The 19,870-nt window shown below is 34.0% G+C and overlaps 1 protein-coding gene across 6 annotated transcripts in view; it reads right to left on the bottom strand.

The window, feature by feature from the left end:
- Positions 1-19,870, bottom strand: part of CENPE (centromere protein E) — a 73,782-nt gene that overhangs the window by 30,787 nt on the left and 23,125 nt on the right. For 3 of the 6 annotated variants that reach the window (XM_067735442.1, XM_067735444.1, XM_067735443.1), the window contains exons 17-34: positions 16,879-16,953; positions 16,535-16,654; positions 14,542-14,664; positions 14,295-14,460; positions 13,752-13,906; positions 12,942-13,256; positions 12,556-12,828; positions 12,243-12,401; positions 8,997-9,200; positions 6,890-7,048; positions 4,756-5,046; positions 4,472-4,630; positions 3,279-3,569; positions 1,755-2,039; positions 1,447-1,605; positions 934-1,221; positions 679-831; positions 218-502 (exon numbers count right to left, since the gene is read on the bottom strand). In XM_067735442.1, coding sequence (XP_067591543.1) covers positions 218-502; positions 679-831; positions 934-1,221; positions 1,447-1,605; positions 1,755-2,039; positions 3,279-3,569; positions 4,472-4,630; positions 4,756-5,046; positions 6,890-7,048; positions 8,997-9,200; positions 12,243-12,401; positions 12,556-12,828; positions 12,942-13,256; positions 13,752-13,906; positions 14,295-14,460; positions 14,542-14,664; positions 16,535-16,654; positions 16,879-16,953 — 3,660 coding nt within the window. The remainder of the gene's footprint in view (positions 1-217; positions 503-678; positions 832-933; positions 1,222-1,446; positions 1,606-1,754; positions 2,040-3,278; positions 3,570-4,471; positions 4,631-4,755; positions 5,047-6,889; positions 7,049-8,996; positions 9,201-12,242; positions 12,402-12,555; positions 12,829-12,941; positions 13,257-13,751; positions 13,907-14,294; positions 14,461-14,541; positions 14,665-16,534; positions 16,655-16,878; positions 16,954-19,870) is intronic. The other 3 variants (XM_067735445.1, XM_067735448.1, XM_067735447.1) reach the window with 2 other exon arrangements.

The raw sequence follows: 19,870 nt of genomic DNA, 5'->3' as shown, positions 1-19,870 counted from the left end.
CACAGTTGTGCTAATGTGTGTGGGATAAACAGCAATAACTGGAGTTTTGGGGTCAATGCATACACTTATTGAAAACTTTGGAAGATATTATCATATATCCATCCCTCCAGCCTTCCCCAAGATTGGACCAATTTTACAACCTCACCAACTCTATCAACCATGGCTCTTTTAGGACACGATGTCGTATTTACTAGTTGGGGGAAAGACGGTAACTCACTCTAATTGTGGTTTCTCTTAGGTTTTCCTTGAGCTGGTCTATCTCTACTTTGAGAGTCTCCTCCACACTCCTAAGGTCATCTCTTTCTTTTGTAACAGATCTTACTTCTTCAAGATTTTCATCGAGTCTCTGAGTTAACCTTATGTTCTCCAATTCTGTATTTTCCAGGGTTGACTTTTGGGCCTCAAGTTGCTTCTTCAAGTTTCCCATTTCACATATTTTTTCCTGAGTCTCACTGACATCTTTCATCTTAAGAAGTTGATGTTCTTCTTGAAGTTCTTGAATCTGAGAAAATCATAAAACAAGTTATGACATAGACAGAAAATTTTAGGAAAAACAACTGTCTCTAAAATTAAGGTAATCATCTTTACATTTTAGTCTAACATATGTATTATTTTCTTCTGTAAGGGATATGACGAACACAATAATCAGATGTCATTTTCCAACTTAACAAGACCTACCTTTGCCTGTAATTCAGTATCTGAAATTTCTAAGTCTCTCTGAATATTTGCTCCTTGATCTGTCTTCTCTGAACTATTCCTTGTATTAATGGTTTCTTGGTACTCCTTCAGAAGAATGTAAGTAGCTTTTAGTTCCTCTTTGACTTTCTGTCCCTTTATGATTGGAGGAAAATTAATGAAACTTAGTAGTGAACATCATCATTATCACTTGAACACTATTTTTATATCCAAAAACATTATAAGAGGGAAACTTACTTCAGCTACAATTTCTTTAATGTTTTCTTTGAGTTGGTCTCTTTCCTTTTGAAGGACTTCCTGCACCCTTTCCAGATCATCTCTTTCCTTAATTATGGTTTTTATTTCTTCTTGACTTGCCTGAAGTTTCTCAGTCAACTTGAGCCTCTCGCCTTCTATTCTTTGTAGTGATGAATCTCTGGCTTTGAGATGTTCCTTTAACTGTTCCAGTTCACTCATTTTTTCCTGAGCTTCACTGCTTTCTTTTATGGTAATCAATTGTTTCTGTTTCTCATGAAGCTCTTGGGTCTTAAAAATAATAATAAAATAAGATAATAGCCAAAAATATACTTATGTGCGCACACACAAAAAAAGTGTGTTTATATATGTATATATATACGTGTATGTATATTTTTTAAGGAAAAAAATCCAGTATGTCTTCTAAAACAGTTTAGGAGGTAAACAGTAGTGTTTGTAATCCAGTTAGCTACCTCCCTTAAGTTTTCTCCCACTGTTCCTTTACTCCCAATTTACCTTTTTCTGTAATTCATCATTTGTTGTTTCTAATTCCTGTTGAATGCTTGATATTTCAGTTTCCCTCTCTGAAAGATCCACTCTCAATTTACCAATAGTTTCCTCCTGTTCTTTTAGGCGACAATGAGCAACTTCAAGTTCCTCTTTGGTTTCTAGGTGCTTCATTATTAAAGGAAATTGCAAAAAATTTATGAAAACGTTATAACCATTACCCTGTAACTAATTCCTTTACCCAACGGTTTAGTTTTTACCAAGATATTTGCTTACAGAATACTAAGCACACACACACGAAAAAGGATGAAACCTACTTTAGCTGCCATTTCTCTTATGTTTTCTTGGAGTTGGTTCCTTTCAGATTGAAGAACTTCTTGTAGCCTCTGTAGGTCATCTCTCTCCTTAGCTATAGATTTCACTTCATCATGACTTTCTTGAAGTCTCTCAGACCACACAAGCTTTTCCATTTCTAGTCTTAGTAGTGCTGAGTCTTTGACTTTGAATTGCTCCTTCAATTGCTCCATCTCACTCATTATTTTCTTAGTCTCATTGTCTTTTTCTTTCATATGGAAGGACTGTTCCTCTTGAGATGCTTGAATCTTAAGAGGATCATAAAACAATACAGTTGGTGCCCAGAGATACTTTATTTTATTTTAGGGGTAAAGAAACAAGGATACTTTCTAAAACAATTAAGTCAGGGATTCAACAGCTCATTTACAGAACAATATTTCCACTCACCCACTCTTCCATTATTCAGATATTTAACACATTTATTGAGTACTCATTGTGTTGTCAGTATCTTATTAGAGATTGGAGATGAAACGGGAAATGACACTTTACATGATCTGCCTTTTTGAGACTTATGCACTTTAGAAGGAAAGATACATATTATACCAGATCTTACCAAACAGAGGTGCTGGGTTCTTTCAGGCTACCAGTGGCAAACCTAACCTATTGTGAGTGCTTAGGAAGGGCTTCCTAGGGGATGGAAAGCTTCAGTGGAGATCTAAAAGATGAGAGCACTTGTTAGGCAAAGAGGACTATGGAACTACTACAGGAAGGGAGACCAGAACATATGAAAGCCATGAGATGCAGAAGAGCAACAGACTAGAGTTGCTGGAGCACAATAAGCAGGAGGAAGAGTGAGATGTAACAGGACTAGAAACCCGCAAGGTCTGGGATCTAGGGTCTCAAAGGTCATGTGAAGAAGCACGCTGGTGTGTATTTCAAGAGCAATGAGAAGTTATTAAAAGGTTTTAAGAAGAAAAGATCACTTGGGCCAGAAAGGGGAATGAATTAAGAGAAGTATGATATGAATGGGGAGACCAGGTAGGACGCTATTGCACAAAGCCAGAGAGAGGTAATTGTGACTTGGATTAGGGTATCAGCAATGTGGAGAGAAGAGTGGGAGGATTTCACACACAGGTACACACCTTAAAATCAACAAGGTTTGGTTCTTGTATTACAGAGTGAGTGGAGAGGGAGGGATAGTAGTAGGAATGATTCCCAGATTTCTGACTGGATCAGTGAGGAAGATGGTAACGCGTTATGGGATGCTGGGGAAATAGGTTTAAACAAGGGAAGAAAACAGTGTTTTTGACTTTATCCTTTCCTGTAATTTAACACTGCTTTTTCTAAATCATTTTGAATATTTAAGAAAACAACTCATTTTCCATAGTTTCTTAGTATTTATGAGCAACTTTTAGTTGTTCTGTTTCCAATCACTTCATAATTAAGAGACATTTAAAGAAAATTGGTAGGAACATTACAAATGTCATTTTTCCCAAAGACTTATTTATTAAACACTTATTAAAATGGGAGGAAAGGATGAAACTTACTTTAGTCAAAGTTTCTCTAATTTCTTCTTTCAGTTGGTCACATTCAACCTGAAGTGCTTCTTTTGTCATTTTAAGATCGTCTCTTTCCTTAGTGAGAGATTTTATTTCTTCGTGACTTTCTTGAAGTTTTCCAGTCAACCTGAGACTTTCCATTTCTGCACTTGCCAGTATTTTTGAATCCTTGGTTTTGGATTGTTCTTTCAATAGCTCTGGTTCATCCATTGTTTCCTGAATATCACTGACTTCTTTCACATTAGCAAGTAGCTCCTGTTCCTCATGAAGCACTGGGACCTTATGATATTCATAAAATACCAAGGTTACTATCTAGAGAGTGTTATCATAATTTTTTAAAGGGAAAACATGAGGCTACTTTCCATAGCAATGGAAGTGATTTTGAACCTTCATGGCCTACCATGGACCACAAACTCCTATTTATTCATTTTCTCTTGATTCCTACTCAAGCTATTATTCATGACTTTTCTGCTAGTAATAGTCTGTCATAATTGTTTTTTTTCTCCAGCTTACAACCACAGTACACTTTACCAACAAATTATCAATCTGGTCAGTTGCATGCTTCATTTCTATACCAGTTCCCAAATGCAACAGGAGAAAAATCAGAATTGAGCAGATTCTATCTCAATAAATGAATGGCCCCCATTCTCAGATGAATTCTAATGCTACTTCACAAATTTGTTATGTGTACAGATTGATTCCCCCTTTCCATGATCACTAGTGGTACCATGTAGCTTTGCATAGCATATTTCTGCATTTATCATACTGGAATTGAGAGATTTTTTTATATGCCTATATTGGGGAAAAAGAACAATGTCTTATTCATAGCCACAGTCTCAATGCTTGGCACACAGTAGGCTTTTAACATAGGTTGGTCCAGTTATCCCAATGTTTCATTTTCTCCATAGCATTTGCTATTATCTAAAATTATCCTGTTCATTTGATTGCTTATTTATTGAGAACCTCTTTCCACTACAAAGTAAGTTCTATGATCACAGAGACTTTGTCCACCTTGTTCCCATTTTATTTCTATAATCCAGGACTGTACCTGCTACATTAGACACTCAACAAATACTACCCAATAAATGAATGAACCGTAACTCAGTCACTACTTACTGCTTATTTTTCTTTCAGAGAAAGAAAGGAAGAGGGGACAAGGAGCAAAGGAAGAAAAGACAAACCTTTTCTTGCAATTCAGTATTGGATTTCTCTAAGTTCTTCTGAATATTTATTATTTGAGCTGTCTTCTCACAAATGTTTCTTCTTAGTTCTTCAACAGTTTCTTGGTGCTCTTTTAGAAGCATGTGGGCCACTTTTAGTTCTTCTTTTGTTTCTAGACCCTTTATTAGCAAGTTAAATTTAAAGAATAATTGTAATAACATCATCCCAACATTGCCTCCCCCTTTCCAACTGACTCAGTTTTTAAAGAAACATTTAATAGATGAAAGAAAAGGGTATGACTTACTGTAGCTTCAATTTCTCTTATGTGTCCTTTAAGCTTATTTCTTTCTATTTCAAATGACTCCTGTAATTCCTTTAGATCATTTCTTTCTTTGGTTATGAATTTCATTTCCTCAGAATTTTCATGAAGTTTCTGAACCAACTCTAGCCTCTCAATTTTTATACGTTCCAATGTTAATTCTTGGTTCTTTAGTTCATTCTTTAAATTTTCCATTTCATTCATCTTTTTCTGAATCTCGGTCATCTCTTCTTGTACACTAAAAAGTTGTTGCTGTTTTTCTTGGAGTTGTTGGCTCTTAAGAAATATAGTTTTTATAATTACCATTTTGTCTATATCCTCCTAAAATTCTTATGTAAAATGTACTTTGCCAAACTGAAATAATCATTAGCATAGCCCTGCCTACTACTCCAGTATAAACAGACAAGTAACACTAAAAGTAAAGTAACCTTTTAGGTAGTGCTTACAGTGGGTCAAATAGGGTCCCACCCCAAATTCAAGTCTGCCCATACTCTGAGAATGTGATCTTCATTGAAAATAGGGTTTTTGCAGATGTAATTACTTAAGGACTGAGAAGAAATATTCCTGGGTTAAGGTGGGCCCTAAATCCAATGAGAGGGTCCTTATAAGAGACAGAAAATGACACACAGAGACACAGAGAAGGTCATAGGTAGATGGAGGCAGAGATTGGAGAGATGCAGCTACAAGCCAAGGGTACCACAGACAGCTGGGAGTCAAGGACAGGAAGAGGCAAGAAAGGATTCTTCCTTAGAGCCTTCAGAGGGAGCTTGGTTGCCAGCATCTTGATTTTGAACTTCTAAGAGCCAGAATTGTGAAAAAATAAATTTCTGTTGTTTAAAGCCATCAAGTTTATGGTAATTTGATACAGAAGCCCTAGGAAACTAACAGAGTGTCACTAGGTTAATCAAAGAAGTAAAGTGAAAATGAGAAAAATTTAAAAAGAGACTAAATATGCAGATATAACTGCCAAGTAACTATAATTCCACTTCTCCTAAAAACTTGGATAATTTACTTTCATTCCCAATAAGGTCCATATGGGGTGGCCCAAACAAACAATGAGGCATTAACTTTTACATAAACTTACTGATTTCCCTTATTTAGGAGGAATATGAAATAGATGTAAAGTTTTAATATATTCAGTTAAGTTATAGTAAAAAGGATGAGAATTAAGAGAACCCACATTAGGAAAAAAAAATACAGAAGCACAATGGAAATCCCAACATATTATCTATAATGCATGTGGCACTACTACTAGAATATACAGAAAGATCTTGGTGGGTGCATTTTAGAATTACTTGGGGAGTACAATTGTTACAAGGGTCTTAGCTCTTCTATAAATTTTACAATAGCACCTTATTGTAAATATCTAAGAGATGGTAATACAGTCATCCCCTGGTATCCATGAATCCCTGTGGATACCAAAATTGGTGGATGTTCAAGTCCCTTATATAAAATGACATAGTATTTGCATATAACCTAAGCACACCCTCCAGTATACTTTAACTCATCTCTGGATTACTTATAATACTGAATACAATATAAATGCTACACAAATAGTTGTAAATACTATGTAAATAGTTGCCTGTGTGTGGCAAAATTCAAGTTACACATTTTGGAATTTTCTGGAATTTTTTTCCCCTGAATATTTTTGATCAGTGTTTGGTTGAATCCATGGATGCAGAATGTGCAGGTATGGAGGGCCAACTGTAGAGATAAATTTTACATTTTAGAGAATAACTAATATATCTCTGTAAGGGCAGAATCTTTGTTTTGTTGACTAATGTATCTCAAGAGCCCAGAACAGTGCCTGGCCCATGGTGGTACTGTATGAATGTACAGTACTTGATGAATGAATATATCAAATGATTCGTTTAGATGAATGAAGGCCCCCCCTCTCATTTAAAGACTAAAAAAATATAATCCTCACAAAGGATGTTAGTTAACATCTCAGTAGGAGTTGAAATTGTCCAAAATATTAGCATTAAGATCTGTTCATTGGCAAGGTATGTATTATTTCTGGAATTTAGGTCTGCTGGAATCAAATTTATTATCAAAAAAAAAAAAAAAAGAAAAATTTTAGTCAGAAAAAATGACCAGGAATATAACTTTAAAAAGTCACCTTTTCCTTCAGCTTTTCTTCAACTTCTGCCAGTTTTTCACAGGTCCTAGAAAGCTCTTCTTCTTTCTTTATGGTATGGCTCTTTTCTTGTGCAACTATCTCTTGTTGCTTTTTAAGTTCATTTCCAAGAATTCTTAATTCTTCCTGGTTTTCAATGGTCTGGAATTTAAAAAAAAAAGCTGAGATTAAAATACTAGCTTACATTTATGAAATCAGGTAAAAATCAGCATTTGCCTTAGCCTGAAAATGAAGACGAAATCATGGCAAACTACACTGGAAAAGACTAATTTAAAAAAGAGTCTTAACGTAATCATATAAAAGTCAAGAATCTGCTTTTTTAATACTGTTTCTTTATTGCTCATCTTACATTCTTATCATGAGAATTAGAACTGTATTTTGTATTCTGTCATGAGAGGTTTGCTCATTTTCTACCCCTAAGCCAAAAGAGACTTTCTAAGCTTCTGTTGACAACAGAATGATATATGAGACATATATATATATATGGTTACGGGCTTTTCATATGCTGGAATGACTTTGGTTTTTTTTTGTTTTTTTTTGTTTTTTGCGGTACGCGGGCCTCTCACTGTTGTGGCCTCTCCTGTTGCGGAGCACAGGCTCCGGACGCGCAGGCTCAGCGGCCATGGCTCACGGGCCCAGCTGCTCCGTGGCATGTGGGATCTTCCCGGACCAGGGCACGAACCCGTGTCCCCTGCATCGGCAGGCGGACTCTCAACCACTGCACCACTAGGGAAGCCCATGACTTTGGTTTTATACATTGCTTAATAGCAAGCTCAAAATGGCAGCATCCTTTGCTAGCATAAAGTGGGTTAACCCTAGTTATTAAGCTTAAACAGTGACTTTCTCAAGTATCAATATCACAAAAACATCACAAGCCAGAGACTGAGAAACAAATATGACTTTTGTCTGTATTCTTATTTACATTCAGCAATTTTAACCAAACAGACAATCCCAAAGAACATGGAAAACTGCACAAAAGGTCAGGTTCTCCTGTGATCCATAGCAAACTTCTCAAAATATCAATTTCAATCTAGACACATTATATTGTCCCTAAATTTAGAAACAAAAAATAAAATAGGTTTGAAAATATTGGCAAACATTAACAACAAATAATTAAAAGTGAAATAAAAAAATTACAACAGCGTAAATAGAAGAGAAACATTTAGGAACAACTTTAACAAAATATGGAAAAGACCTGTGCACTGAAATCTATAACACATCACTGAGACAACAGATAATTTATAGAAAGATACACAATGGCCAATAAGCCATTTCATGCTAATAAGCATGAACAGACGCTCAATATCTTTAGTCATTAGGGAAAGGCAAGTGAAAACAATAAGGTACACACCCAAAAGAATGGCCAAAATTAAAAACACTGATACTATGAAGTGTTGGTGAGGATGTGGAGCCCTCAGTATTCTCTTAATTTGCTGATGGGAATGTAAAATGGTACCAACTACTTTGGAAATCAGTCTAGGAAATTTTCATCAAGTTAAATATACATCTACCTATGAGCCAGCTATTCCATTTAGATAGTTACCCTAGAGAAATAAAAAAAGAATATGTTCATAGAAAGATCTGTATATGAATGTTTATAGCATCTTTATTCAAAATAGCCAAATAGTGGAGATAACTTAAATTTCTACCAATAGGATAAAGTCTAAACAAATTGTGGCCTGTTCATATGATGGAACACTACCCAGTGATAAGCAGGAGAAGAAAGAAGACACAAAAGAGTGTATGCTGTGTGATTCTATTTGTATGACGTTCTAGAAGGGAAAGGCAGGTGAAAACAATGTGATTAAGTGATTAAGGTAAAAAAAAAGGACAGTGACTATATTGGGCAGAGGGTAAGATTAGGATCAGATAGATCAGAACTCAAGGGAACTTTTTGGGGTGATGGAAATATTCCATATCTTGACTGAGGTGGAAGGTACACAAGTAGAGACATTTGTCAAAAGTCATCAGACTGTGCTCTTGCATCAGATACATTTATTGCATGTAAATTATACCTCAATAAAGTTGGAAAAATCTAAAATGTACAAAGACAAAACTGTATTGCTAAGTATACAGTGCTAAATCCTACCATTTCAATGCTTTCCCTTAGGTCAGTCTTCAGTTGTTCCTTTTCTGCTGTAATACTCTCTAACATTTGTTGCAGTTCATTTTTCTCCTGTATTAAAGAAGATATCTTTCTCTGTTGCTCAATTAGCTCATTATCCTCAACATCTGCAATCAGTGCTTGGGTTTTTTTGGCTTCCAAATTTTGTTTTTTATCTATGCCAACCATCTAAAATATAAATACATTAAAGAATTTCTTAGTTAATAATAATTTTAATAATAATAAAAATAGCCAACATATATTACTTATTATGTACTAGGCACTATTTTGATATATTGACACGTTTAATCATCACTATAACCATATGAGGTAGGTACTAGTATTATCTCCATTTGACAGATGAGGAAACAATACCAGGGAGGATAGGTCACTTGCCCCAGGTCACCCAGGGAAGAATAACCAGGTTTTGAATCCAATAGTCTGGCTCCAGAGTGTGTGCTCTTGTGCCTGTTCACTGATAAGAACTACCTGGACAGCTATAGATAATTAACAATTATCTTCACGTATGATGGGTTAACCTGACTTTATGAAAAAGTAAGCCGCCTTGAATTCTATCACTTTATTTTTTTCCTTAAAAGCTGGAAATCATTCCCTAGCCCCTATTCCCAATTAATCTTTATTTTCAGAGGTAGTCATACTCACCAAAGCTGGAGTTTTATTACATGTAGAGGGCAAAATAATTTTGGTAGAAATATATCTCACATTATAATAGCATAATTCATCTTTTCTTAATATACAATTTTCATTTACTGCTTAAGAAAAGCATGTTATATAAATTCATTTATCCATAAATAAGTCTTAACCAAAGGTAACTTAAAATGTGAACTCCTTGGTAAAAGGAGATAAAGACTGACATTACAATTGTTGGCATGAAATTAGAGTGTCACTATATAACCTTATAGTAGCCCAATAAATACATTCAGTTCCATACTGGCCACATATGTTTTAAAGTTTTTATAGTAATCTATAAGTAACATTAGAAAAAAATTTGAAAAATAAAGAGAAAAAAATGTCATCCAGTGTCACCAACACAACCACTATTAGAGTTCTAAAATATTTCATTCCAGTATTTTCCATTAACTTTTTTTAAAACATAGCCATCATAATTAATTTACATATATAGGATTCAATTTAGCTTTTCTTTTTCACTTAGATCATGTGCAGTTTCCCATACTGCTACGTAATCTTCAAATTAGTATTTTTAGTAGTTGCTCTATTCTCTAAAGTGGATACGGACAAACCATATTTTGTTTAGTTAACCTCTTAGTGTTGGCAATATTCATGAGCTTCTGACAATGGTGCACACAGAGCTAACTACTGGGTTGGCCAAAAAGTTCGTTTGGTCAATGAATACATTGTTCAATACATTTCTTGGTGAAAATGAAAAATGTCTTTTATTTTTACTTAAAATCAAACAAACTTTTTGGCCAACCCAATACACGAGGTGGGGAACAAATAGGCTTTGGGAGCAGTTTGTCAGATATTATAATTCAGAAGCCTGCATCTTTACTCCTAAACAAAGGAATATACACAAAGACAAAACAGATGGAGAGGAAGTATTCTATAATGAAGCCCAAGGCACATTTCAAAACTGAACTCAGCCTAGGAAGTATTTCAGCTACCATGGTTATGAGTAAAATCTAATTTCTGTTGAGACACACTAGAGAAATTGCATTTCCAAAGAAACACATCAAGCAGGACTGAAAACGGGTACTCCAAGGCATTCCTGATAGACCTACTTAATGGAGCTCTGTGGTACCCAGATGAACAGAGGGCCCTGGAAATTCCCAGACCCACTCTTTTATCTACACGGGTGATTCCAGCATGAGCAAGGTTATCACAAGAACAAGGTGATCTCAGACTTCCAGCCCAGGTTTCAAGATCTCTAATGAACAGAATGGCCCCAGAGAATCCCATCAGACTCTTTTATCACCATGGACACTTCTAGCATGAACATACTACAGGAGCCAGTTGGTCCCAGTGAGTATAACTCTTCCTTTCCCTCACTTCTCCTCTACTGCTTCCTTCTCATGGGGCCCTATGATTGCATTTTTCATTTGTTTAAAAGCAGCTATACATTGTTGTATCTTATTCTAAAAAAAAACTGTTCAAAAAACCTTCCCCCTGTGAAAGTAGAAGTTATAAATTTCAAATCAAGGTCAAGAACCTTTGGCCCATGGTTGATCCAAATTATAGATAAGCTGAGAACACAAGATAATAGTGGAAGTGAAAATGCTTTTCTAGGAGAGAAGGACTCAAGAATAGGGAGAGAGAAGAGAAAGCTCATTTTCCAAGGCAGGAATATTGTGTGCCTGGGTAAAGGGGGAAAAAAGAAGCTAATTAGACTATATCAAAATTTAAAGCTTCTGTGCAAAAAAGGACAAAATCAACAGAGTGAAAAGGCAACCTATGAAATGGGAGGAAATACTGGCAAATCGTATAACTGATAAAGGGTTAATAACCAGAAAAATACAAAGAACTCTTACAACTCAGTAACAACAAAAAACCAATTTAAAAATGGGAAAAACTTGAACAGACATTTCTGCAAAGAAGATAAACATATAGCTTACAAGCAGTCTGTGATATTTTGTTATGGCAGCCTTAGCAGACTAATATACCTCCCTTTAAAAAGTCACCATTAGCATCCTAGTTTTTCTTATATATAATTGAATAACTAGTTAAGTAGTTTTTCTCCTAAGGTCTCAGGACAAAATGAACCATTTTACCTAGAATGAATTATTAAGGCAAGATTTAAGCACCTAATAGTAAAATTACGGTCCAAACCCTAAAAATAGATACAAATACGATACATACATTGATTCTATAGCAAACTCTAAACAAATATAGTATACAAAATCCAACATAAAACAAATATTTTAGCCATAATTAATAATAAGCACTGAATCTTTCTTACATTCTTAGGATTCAGAGGGGCTTTTAAAGATGTGTAAATTACAATAGGCCTTAGAAAAGTATCAGCTCAAAGTCCGAACTAGTATTTTTTTGTCTTTTCCTTTTCAAATTGATTGTAAGCAGTTATATTTGAAGTTATTTCAAAGACATGAGGCTTACGCGTGTAAATTATTCTGAGCTATTACCACTGTGAATAATAAATAAGATTGAGATGACTGTTCTGCACTTAAGTGTTTGAGGTTAAGGAGAAAGCGCATAGACAAGCATATAAAAACTTTGAACAGAAACACCCTTTACCTTCTCCTGAAATTCATCCTCAGTTTCTCCTAAGTTGTCCTCTATATGCAAATTCTTGGAAGTTTCCTCAGAAATTTTCATTTTTAGTGTGTTAATCGTTTCTTGGTGTTGTTTCAAAGACTCAAGAGCATTTCGTAGTTGTTCCTGGGTGTCTATATTCTTTGTCAGAGAAATAGAAAATAATTTCCATTAGAATGTGAAACAATGAAAATAATTTTATAGCTATTGCTTGATCATAAATAATAAATGATGGCTCCTGTAATGTTCTTAAAGAGGCTCTGAGATTTCAAAGTTTAATCAGTCAAAACCTTACCATGTTTATAGTATCCTGAATGTCACTTTTGAGTTGGTCCCTCTCAATCTGCAGGCTCTCTTGGAGTTGTTTTTGATCATCCTTTTCTTGGGTTAAGGTTTTTACTTCTACTAAGGTTTGTTGAAGTTTCTCGGTAAGCAGCGTTTTCTCCTTTTCTACAGTGTGCAGCCTAGAATCTCTACTTTCTAATTGTTCCTTCAGCTCTTCCACTTCTTTTAACCTTTTTTGATTCTCAGTTGTTTTCTGCTGAAGTTCTTGGGTTTTGTGAGAGAGCTTTAAGATAAGAAAAAGTAAATGTGAAAAGCAGAGCATTGTGCGACGTACACGTGGAAGCCAAACCCCATTAAGACTAAAGATCATTTCCCTAGAGGGTGTCTTGTACCAACCTCTGTCTTCAAAGCATCCAAATTTAAACCAAGTTCTTGAGCTTCTTTAGAGAGATTTCCTATTTCCTGTTTCAATTTTGCATTCTCTTCAAGGACCATCTTATACTTTTGCTCAAATTCAATATGATGATTTTGAACATCTTGGAATTCTTGATCAGTGCTTTCATAATTCAACTGGGAAGTTGCTAGGTCATTTTTAGTTTTCCCAATTTCTTCAAGTAAATCTTGAATTCTACTTTCCTTATGAGCTACTTCAGAAAACAATTTATCTTTTTCCGATGTTATTATACAGAGCTCTTCAGATTTATCATGTATCTATGGAAAAGAAAGCAAACTTAGCTATGTTAGCAATATATGATCTACTTAAGCAATTTTCAGGAAAAAACTTTCTCTGCCTCACCTCAATTTCAAGACATTGAAATTAAGCAAAGGTTTGACTGAGGAAAGGCAATATTTTTATTGTGACATCTCTTTAACAATATATTATCCTGTTTAACTTTACCTTCAAAGTTTTGATTTCTAATCTCTGGTTCTAGTAAGGATTGCATGGAGAAGGACAGTAGAAACACAATCAGCATGTGCCTTTAATTCCTCACCTATCATTTTAAAGTGTTTTCTAACTTTCTGGTGTAGCAGGCATTTCATGGTTTTTCTTAGAATTTGACTTATATTTCTATTGCTAACAAATTGAGTCAGGCATTTACAGTCTCTTGGCTGGTACTTTAAAATAAAATATGGCAAAATATTTAAGGCACTATTGCAAAGGTTTTTATTTTAAGGTAAGAGTTGTTTGCTTAAAAAAGTGTTTACCTCCTTCCTTAGCATTTCTACTTCTGAAGGTAAAGATTTCAGTTCTGAGAGCAAATTAACTTCTTTGTGCAAAGCTTCATTTTCTTCGACTTCCTTATTCAGTGCTTTCTGGAGATGGGTAATTTTCCTTTCCAATTCCATATTAGACAGTAAATCTAGGAAATTTTTAGTAAGTTAAATAAAACAGCTTGCAGTTGTTGGGTAAATCTAAATTACATACATAGTTAGATTATTTAACCAGATTATATAAAATTTATTAAAGAAAGAGCCAGTGTTGGTAAACTACTCATCCAATTGTTAATCAACTTGTCCAAGATTGGGTTCAATTTATTTGAAAAATAACTTTTAAACCCTTATGGTTTGAGGTCCAAGGAAACATTTATAAATACAGATACCAAATGACATTAAAATTTCACATTAAGCTATTAAAAACACCAGAGAATAATGGATTTTTAATTACTGCAATATAGTTGCAAAATCTTTTAGGTACATTTCTGTATAAAGTCAGATTTGCAAAGAGATAAGTCTGAAATGATGAAATACCTTTTGGAACTTTGCCATCTATAAGGGAGGTGAGTTTTGTTATTTCATTAAAAGAAGATTGTAATTCTTTCTCCAGATCAACTTGCATTTTCTTTTTCGCCTCCAACTGGCTTTGATATAACTCAATATCATTTTCCATTTGCTTGCATGTACTTGCAAGTTCTTTCTATTGAGAGAAACACTGCAGATTCACAGAAATGTACTGATCATTGCAACTGTTTTTACAAATATTACAAAAATAACTTACCATTTTTTCTTTCACCTTTAGATTTTCACTTCTGAGAAAGGCTGATTCTCTCTTGGCATCAAGAGCTACAGTTTCAGCATCAAGCAGAGTCTGTTTCATTTGTTTTAAGTCTTCAGTGTTTTCCTATACACATGACAAAAAGGATTTTGTGAAATCTAACTTTGTTAGAGTTGGAAAAGACTTAACACGTACATGTATGTTATTCCTAACAAATCAAAAATGGTTAAAATATGCGAATTGCCAAATGTATTTTTGGAATAGATTAAAAAATTAACATTTCAAATAGTAAAAATGTTTTAGGGAATTCCCTGCATTCTAGCGGTTAGGACTCGGTGCTTTCACCACTGGGGCCTGCGTTCGATCCCTGGTCGGGGAACTAAGATCCTGCAAGTGGCACAGAGTGACCAAAAAAAAAATATTTAAAAAATTCTGGCTATATTTTTCAAAAGGATAAAAGCATTGTATAGAAGTACTATAATTCTGTTATTGTTTAAAAAGGTTAACACAATTGTTGCTCAGCTAGCCTCTTAAAGTTTGATATGTATTTTTATTTTAAGTTACTCTCTGCAAAACATGACAGATGACTAGCTAATAGTTAAAATTAAGGATGTTAAATCACAAATTGAAAAGAAAAAGATAAATAATCCAACAGAAAAATAGAGAAAAGATATGAACAGGCAACTCACAGAAGAGAAAATGCAAATGACTGACAAATACATGAAAAAAAATCCACAGTCGGGCTTCCCTGGTGGCGCAGTGGTTGAGAGTCCGCCTGCCGATGCAGGGGACGTGGGTTTGTGCCCCGGTCCGGGAGGATCCCACATGCCGCGGAGTGGGTGGGCCCGTGAGCCATGGCTGCTGGGCCTGCGCGTCCGGAGCCTGTGCTCCGCAATGGGAGAGGCCACAACAGAGAAAGGCCCATGTAACGCAAAAAAAAAAAAAAAAAATCCACAGTCTCATTTTTAGAAAGAAGTGGCATTTCAACATGACTTGCACATATACGAATTCAACCGTATGTACTTGGCAAAATATTAATGCAAACATGCATGCATGAATGAATAAATAAATTGGATGAATAAAGAGAAAAAATAAACATCAATTTAAAAAAATGGGCAATTCTATTTGCCATTCTATCAACAGATACTCCAGGATGATATGAAAGTGCCTTTCTTCCCAGGGCCTCAGAACAATGAGAACACTTTTAAAAAGAATCACTTGTCATTAATAGAAGGTAGCAAAAGAGTACTAATAGAAGGTAAGAAAAAGTACTCTGAAAAACTCAAATGAAAACAAAAGAAGAACAATAGAAACTAATATTGTAAACTTTCCAGCTAGTAACTGTTGCCTTTTTAAAAAAGTTAAAAACTAGAATCCAACTGATAGTTTCTTGAAGTAATCAGGTGGATTGAAAGCAAATAGGAAAAAAAAGTTAATTTCACCATGAGATTCAATACTATTTAATGCCATGATCTTATACCAACTAAAATCACCTACAGCTATAGCTCTGAAAAATATCAAACTGTTAAAATAGTTACATAATTATAATGAGAATGCATTAATATCTATTAATGAAATTAATGAAATTTATGAAATCATGCTCAATTACATGTTTTACAGTTCTAGTTACTAATCAATGTCAAGTGCTTACCTGAAGATATTGACTATACACTTCTGCACTTGTATAAAACAATTGCAAAACATTAAAATTTTTTGAATTACTCATTTTTAATGGAAGCTCATCTCTAACTTACTTATATTCAATCAAAGGATAATATCCTTAACTCTCTATGATTCTTTATCCATAAAATGGCAATGATACTAATAGTGCCTCTCTCATAGGGTTACTGACAGGATTAAATAAAATACTATATTTAGAACAATTAGAACAATGCCTGGCACACAGTAGGCTCAATATAAACATTTGCAATGATGATGATGACAGTATACTACAAATACCAAAATGATGACACAACAAAATAAACCTGATTTTTACCGATGAGTATGGCAAGTCCATTTCCATACTTTCTGACTTCTGAGAGTCTATGTATTTCTGTAGCTTCTTAATCTGGTCTTCCTTTTCTCTAAGCAGCTCTACTTTTGAACTTAGTACATCCTAAAACAATTAAAGGAGAATGAAATAATTTAATTGGGTTTTAATTCTAAGGAATTAAAAAGAAATTATATTTAATAGTTTAAATTGGTAGATAGTAAAATTCAAAACGTTGATATTTAAAGAATATAATTCCTTCTATTTTCTGAAATCATGCTCAATTACATACGATATATGTTTTATAGTTTTTGTTCCTTATCAATAGAAATACCAACATAGATGCTCACCTCAAGATCTTGATTATACACTTCTGCATGCTTAACTAAATTCTTTAAGTTGGAAATTTCATGAATTAGTTGCATCTGTAAGAGCATGTGAACAGGCAACAGAGCAAACCAATAGTTAATAAAGCAAAAAAAAAAAAAAAAAAAAAAGATAGCATTCATTCACCGCTTTAGAATCACCCAACACAATAAGAAAGACTGGGAGATCAGTCTAGTTCAACTACCAGAGATCAACCGTTCAAGCTACTGCAATGAAGCACCTCATTATTTAAAAATAAATAAATAACTAAAACCCAAACTCAACCAACCAAACAAAAAAAATCCCCAAACCCCACAAAACAAGCAAATAAGAAAAAAGCCTAAGCATGACCCCAAAACAGTTATGTCATGTTAATAAAGCTACAATAAGGTCAAAAGCAAATTAGTACCCACCACTGTATAAGATAGAGTGGTAATCAAACCTTTATAAAAAACATACTTTAAATAGATTTTTGTTTTGGGTAAGCTAAGTGCAGAAATGTATTTATTCTATAAGATTTTTTTCTCTTCCCATAAATTATCCACCTAGCTTTATACTGGCATACTTTTTAATGAGTTGTGACTTGGAATTTAGGTTTGGATTATGACAGTTTCATGTGGTACCTTTACAATATTATTATAAGAAAATAATAATATTTTCTTCACCAAAGCTAAAGAGATATGTATGGCATTATCAACTATTACCTTGCTGGTTTATTCTACAGGAAATACTGGAAAGATGATGTTATTGCTTTATATTGTTCAACTGTCTAAAAGTATAAAGAATACTTAAAGATACAAGTACTTCTATTAAAGTTTCCTTTTTATCAAAATATCTGTAGCATTAAATATTTGAGTACCAGAAACTTCTGTGTTCAAAAGAAGTAAACTACAGTTTAACAAAGATAAACATAATTACCCTGAGAATTATTTAATCATTATCAGATGAGTTCTTAAAGAGTAAAAGCAAATTCTAGTCAAATGTAAGGGACTTACAAAAATAGCACCTTGTTTAAATAATATTTTCTGGATGTCTAATTCAGTCCTGACTAGTTTTAGATTTTAGACTAGTGCTGGTTTGACATTCGTATTTTAGGTTGGCATGAGTCAACAGAAATATAATGTGAGCCAAATTTATAATTAAAATTTTTCTAAGAGCCACCTTTAAAAAAAGTAAAAAGAAGCAGGCAGAATTAATTTTAATATAATTTATCTAACCTAATATATGCAAAATATTATTTCTTCATCAGTATTAAAAAATTAATGTAATATTGTATATTCTTTTTTTCATACTTAAGTCACTTGAGACTGGCCCCATTCCAAGTGCTCAATTGCCATATGTGATGAGTGGTTACCATTGTTCAGCAAAGTTTTAGACATCTGTATTGATTATAATTTAAATTGGCTCTATCTTTTACCTTTTCTTCTGTTTCTAACTTTTGTGCAAGAAAACCACATTTGTCAGAAATGAAGAACTAAATAATCAACCTTAATTTTTGAAAACATCTAGAAAGGAAAGTTCCCCCACTTCTCATTTGCAATCACTCTTAATTTTAAGTACTGGTTCACACAAACAGAAAAAGATTAAGTCACTTTTGAAAAGAGCTGAGTACACTCTCCCAATGATGTTTAAGATGCAGAGCATAGAGAAAGTACACGATATGATAGGGTTAATCCACTGTTACAAAGAAAATATTGCATATTTCAACTGTAATTTTCAGCAGGTGAAATGAAATAATTAACTTCTTAAACATCTCCAAGTTGTGAAAATTATAAAATTAAATCAAGTTAAAATAGGTAGAGAGATGAAATTTCTCTTGTTCCCTGATCGTGACAATACTTGACCTTGTTTATTCCTTTCTCTAAAATTACTATTTAAACATCTTATATTACTGTATCTCCACTTGAAAATTATCCACAGCTTTAGTGATTTTTGACAAAACCCTTAGGAAACTAGGGCAATGGCCACATACTCTAAGGCCGTAATTTGACCTTTACTCCGTTTTGGTTAAACTTTTCCCCAAAATGTAGGTTTCAGAACATATTTTGTTGCATACACCTACATTTGTATTTGTAGTTTAACATGAAATGCATATTGTAAAACTGTCTTTGAACAGAGTAAGTCTATATTACTGAAACTTTTAGGTTACCTCACAGAACCTAGAATTTCAATGTGTGTCTAAGTAAAAGTAAAGAGAATAGGATTATTTTCCCCCTTAACTGTAAAAAGAAAAAAAAAATCGAGATGTGAGATTCAAGGCATATATTCTGTGTTATTTTGTAATCTTTTCGTGTGTGAGTCAATTCAGTGAGCTTTGATTTTAATAATTAATTGAATGTATAAGTGATGTAAGAAAAATTAGAGAAATTACTGCTACACACATGCCCAAAGGTAATTTTATACCGTATTTTTTTATAAGATATATACAAAAAAATTAGGTGAGATTTTGGAGTTAGAAGGGGACTTGACAAGCTCCAGATCTAACTTCAAGGAGGAAGATACACAAAAACGTAAGCCCTGAGAGACGTGATGACTTGCTCAAAGCCTTGCCAATAATTCGTGACAGGCTCAAATCTGTGGTGAGCTAATAAACAGCAGAACTAGGGCTTCATTCCAGGTAGTTTGCTCCAGAGACCGTGCTCTTAACCACAACACTAGAGCACCCCCTCTCAATAAAACTGTTTATGAAGTCTACTGTTCTTTTCATGAAGTTTTACATTCTGCGAATTCACAAATTTTAAAACAAATTAAATGAAAGTCTGTAGAGAAGTTATAGACTTTTGCCTCTCAGGATATAATACCTATGAAATGTAGGAGTAAATGTAATTTGTAGGTAGAACAGAAATAATAGTTTTGGCACAGAATTTTTTTTTCTTTTTAAAAAAGAAAAGTAGGTGAGAAACTTTGATACTGAGGAAAAGGAACTGTGTCCCTTTGGGCTCTCCATACAGAAATAAGTAGCTGCAAATTAACTCA

Source organism: Pseudorca crassidens, chromosome 4 (genome assembly GCF_039906515.1).
Source record: "Pseudorca crassidens isolate mPseCra1 chromosome 4, mPseCra1.hap1, whole genome shotgun sequence".
In the NCBI taxonomy this organism is placed as follows: Eukaryota; Metazoa; Chordata; class Mammalia; order Artiodactyla; family Delphinidae; genus Pseudorca; species Pseudorca crassidens.
The sequence above is the reverse complement of the archived record's forward strand: the minus strand, read 5'-3'. Positions and strand labels throughout refer to the sequence as shown.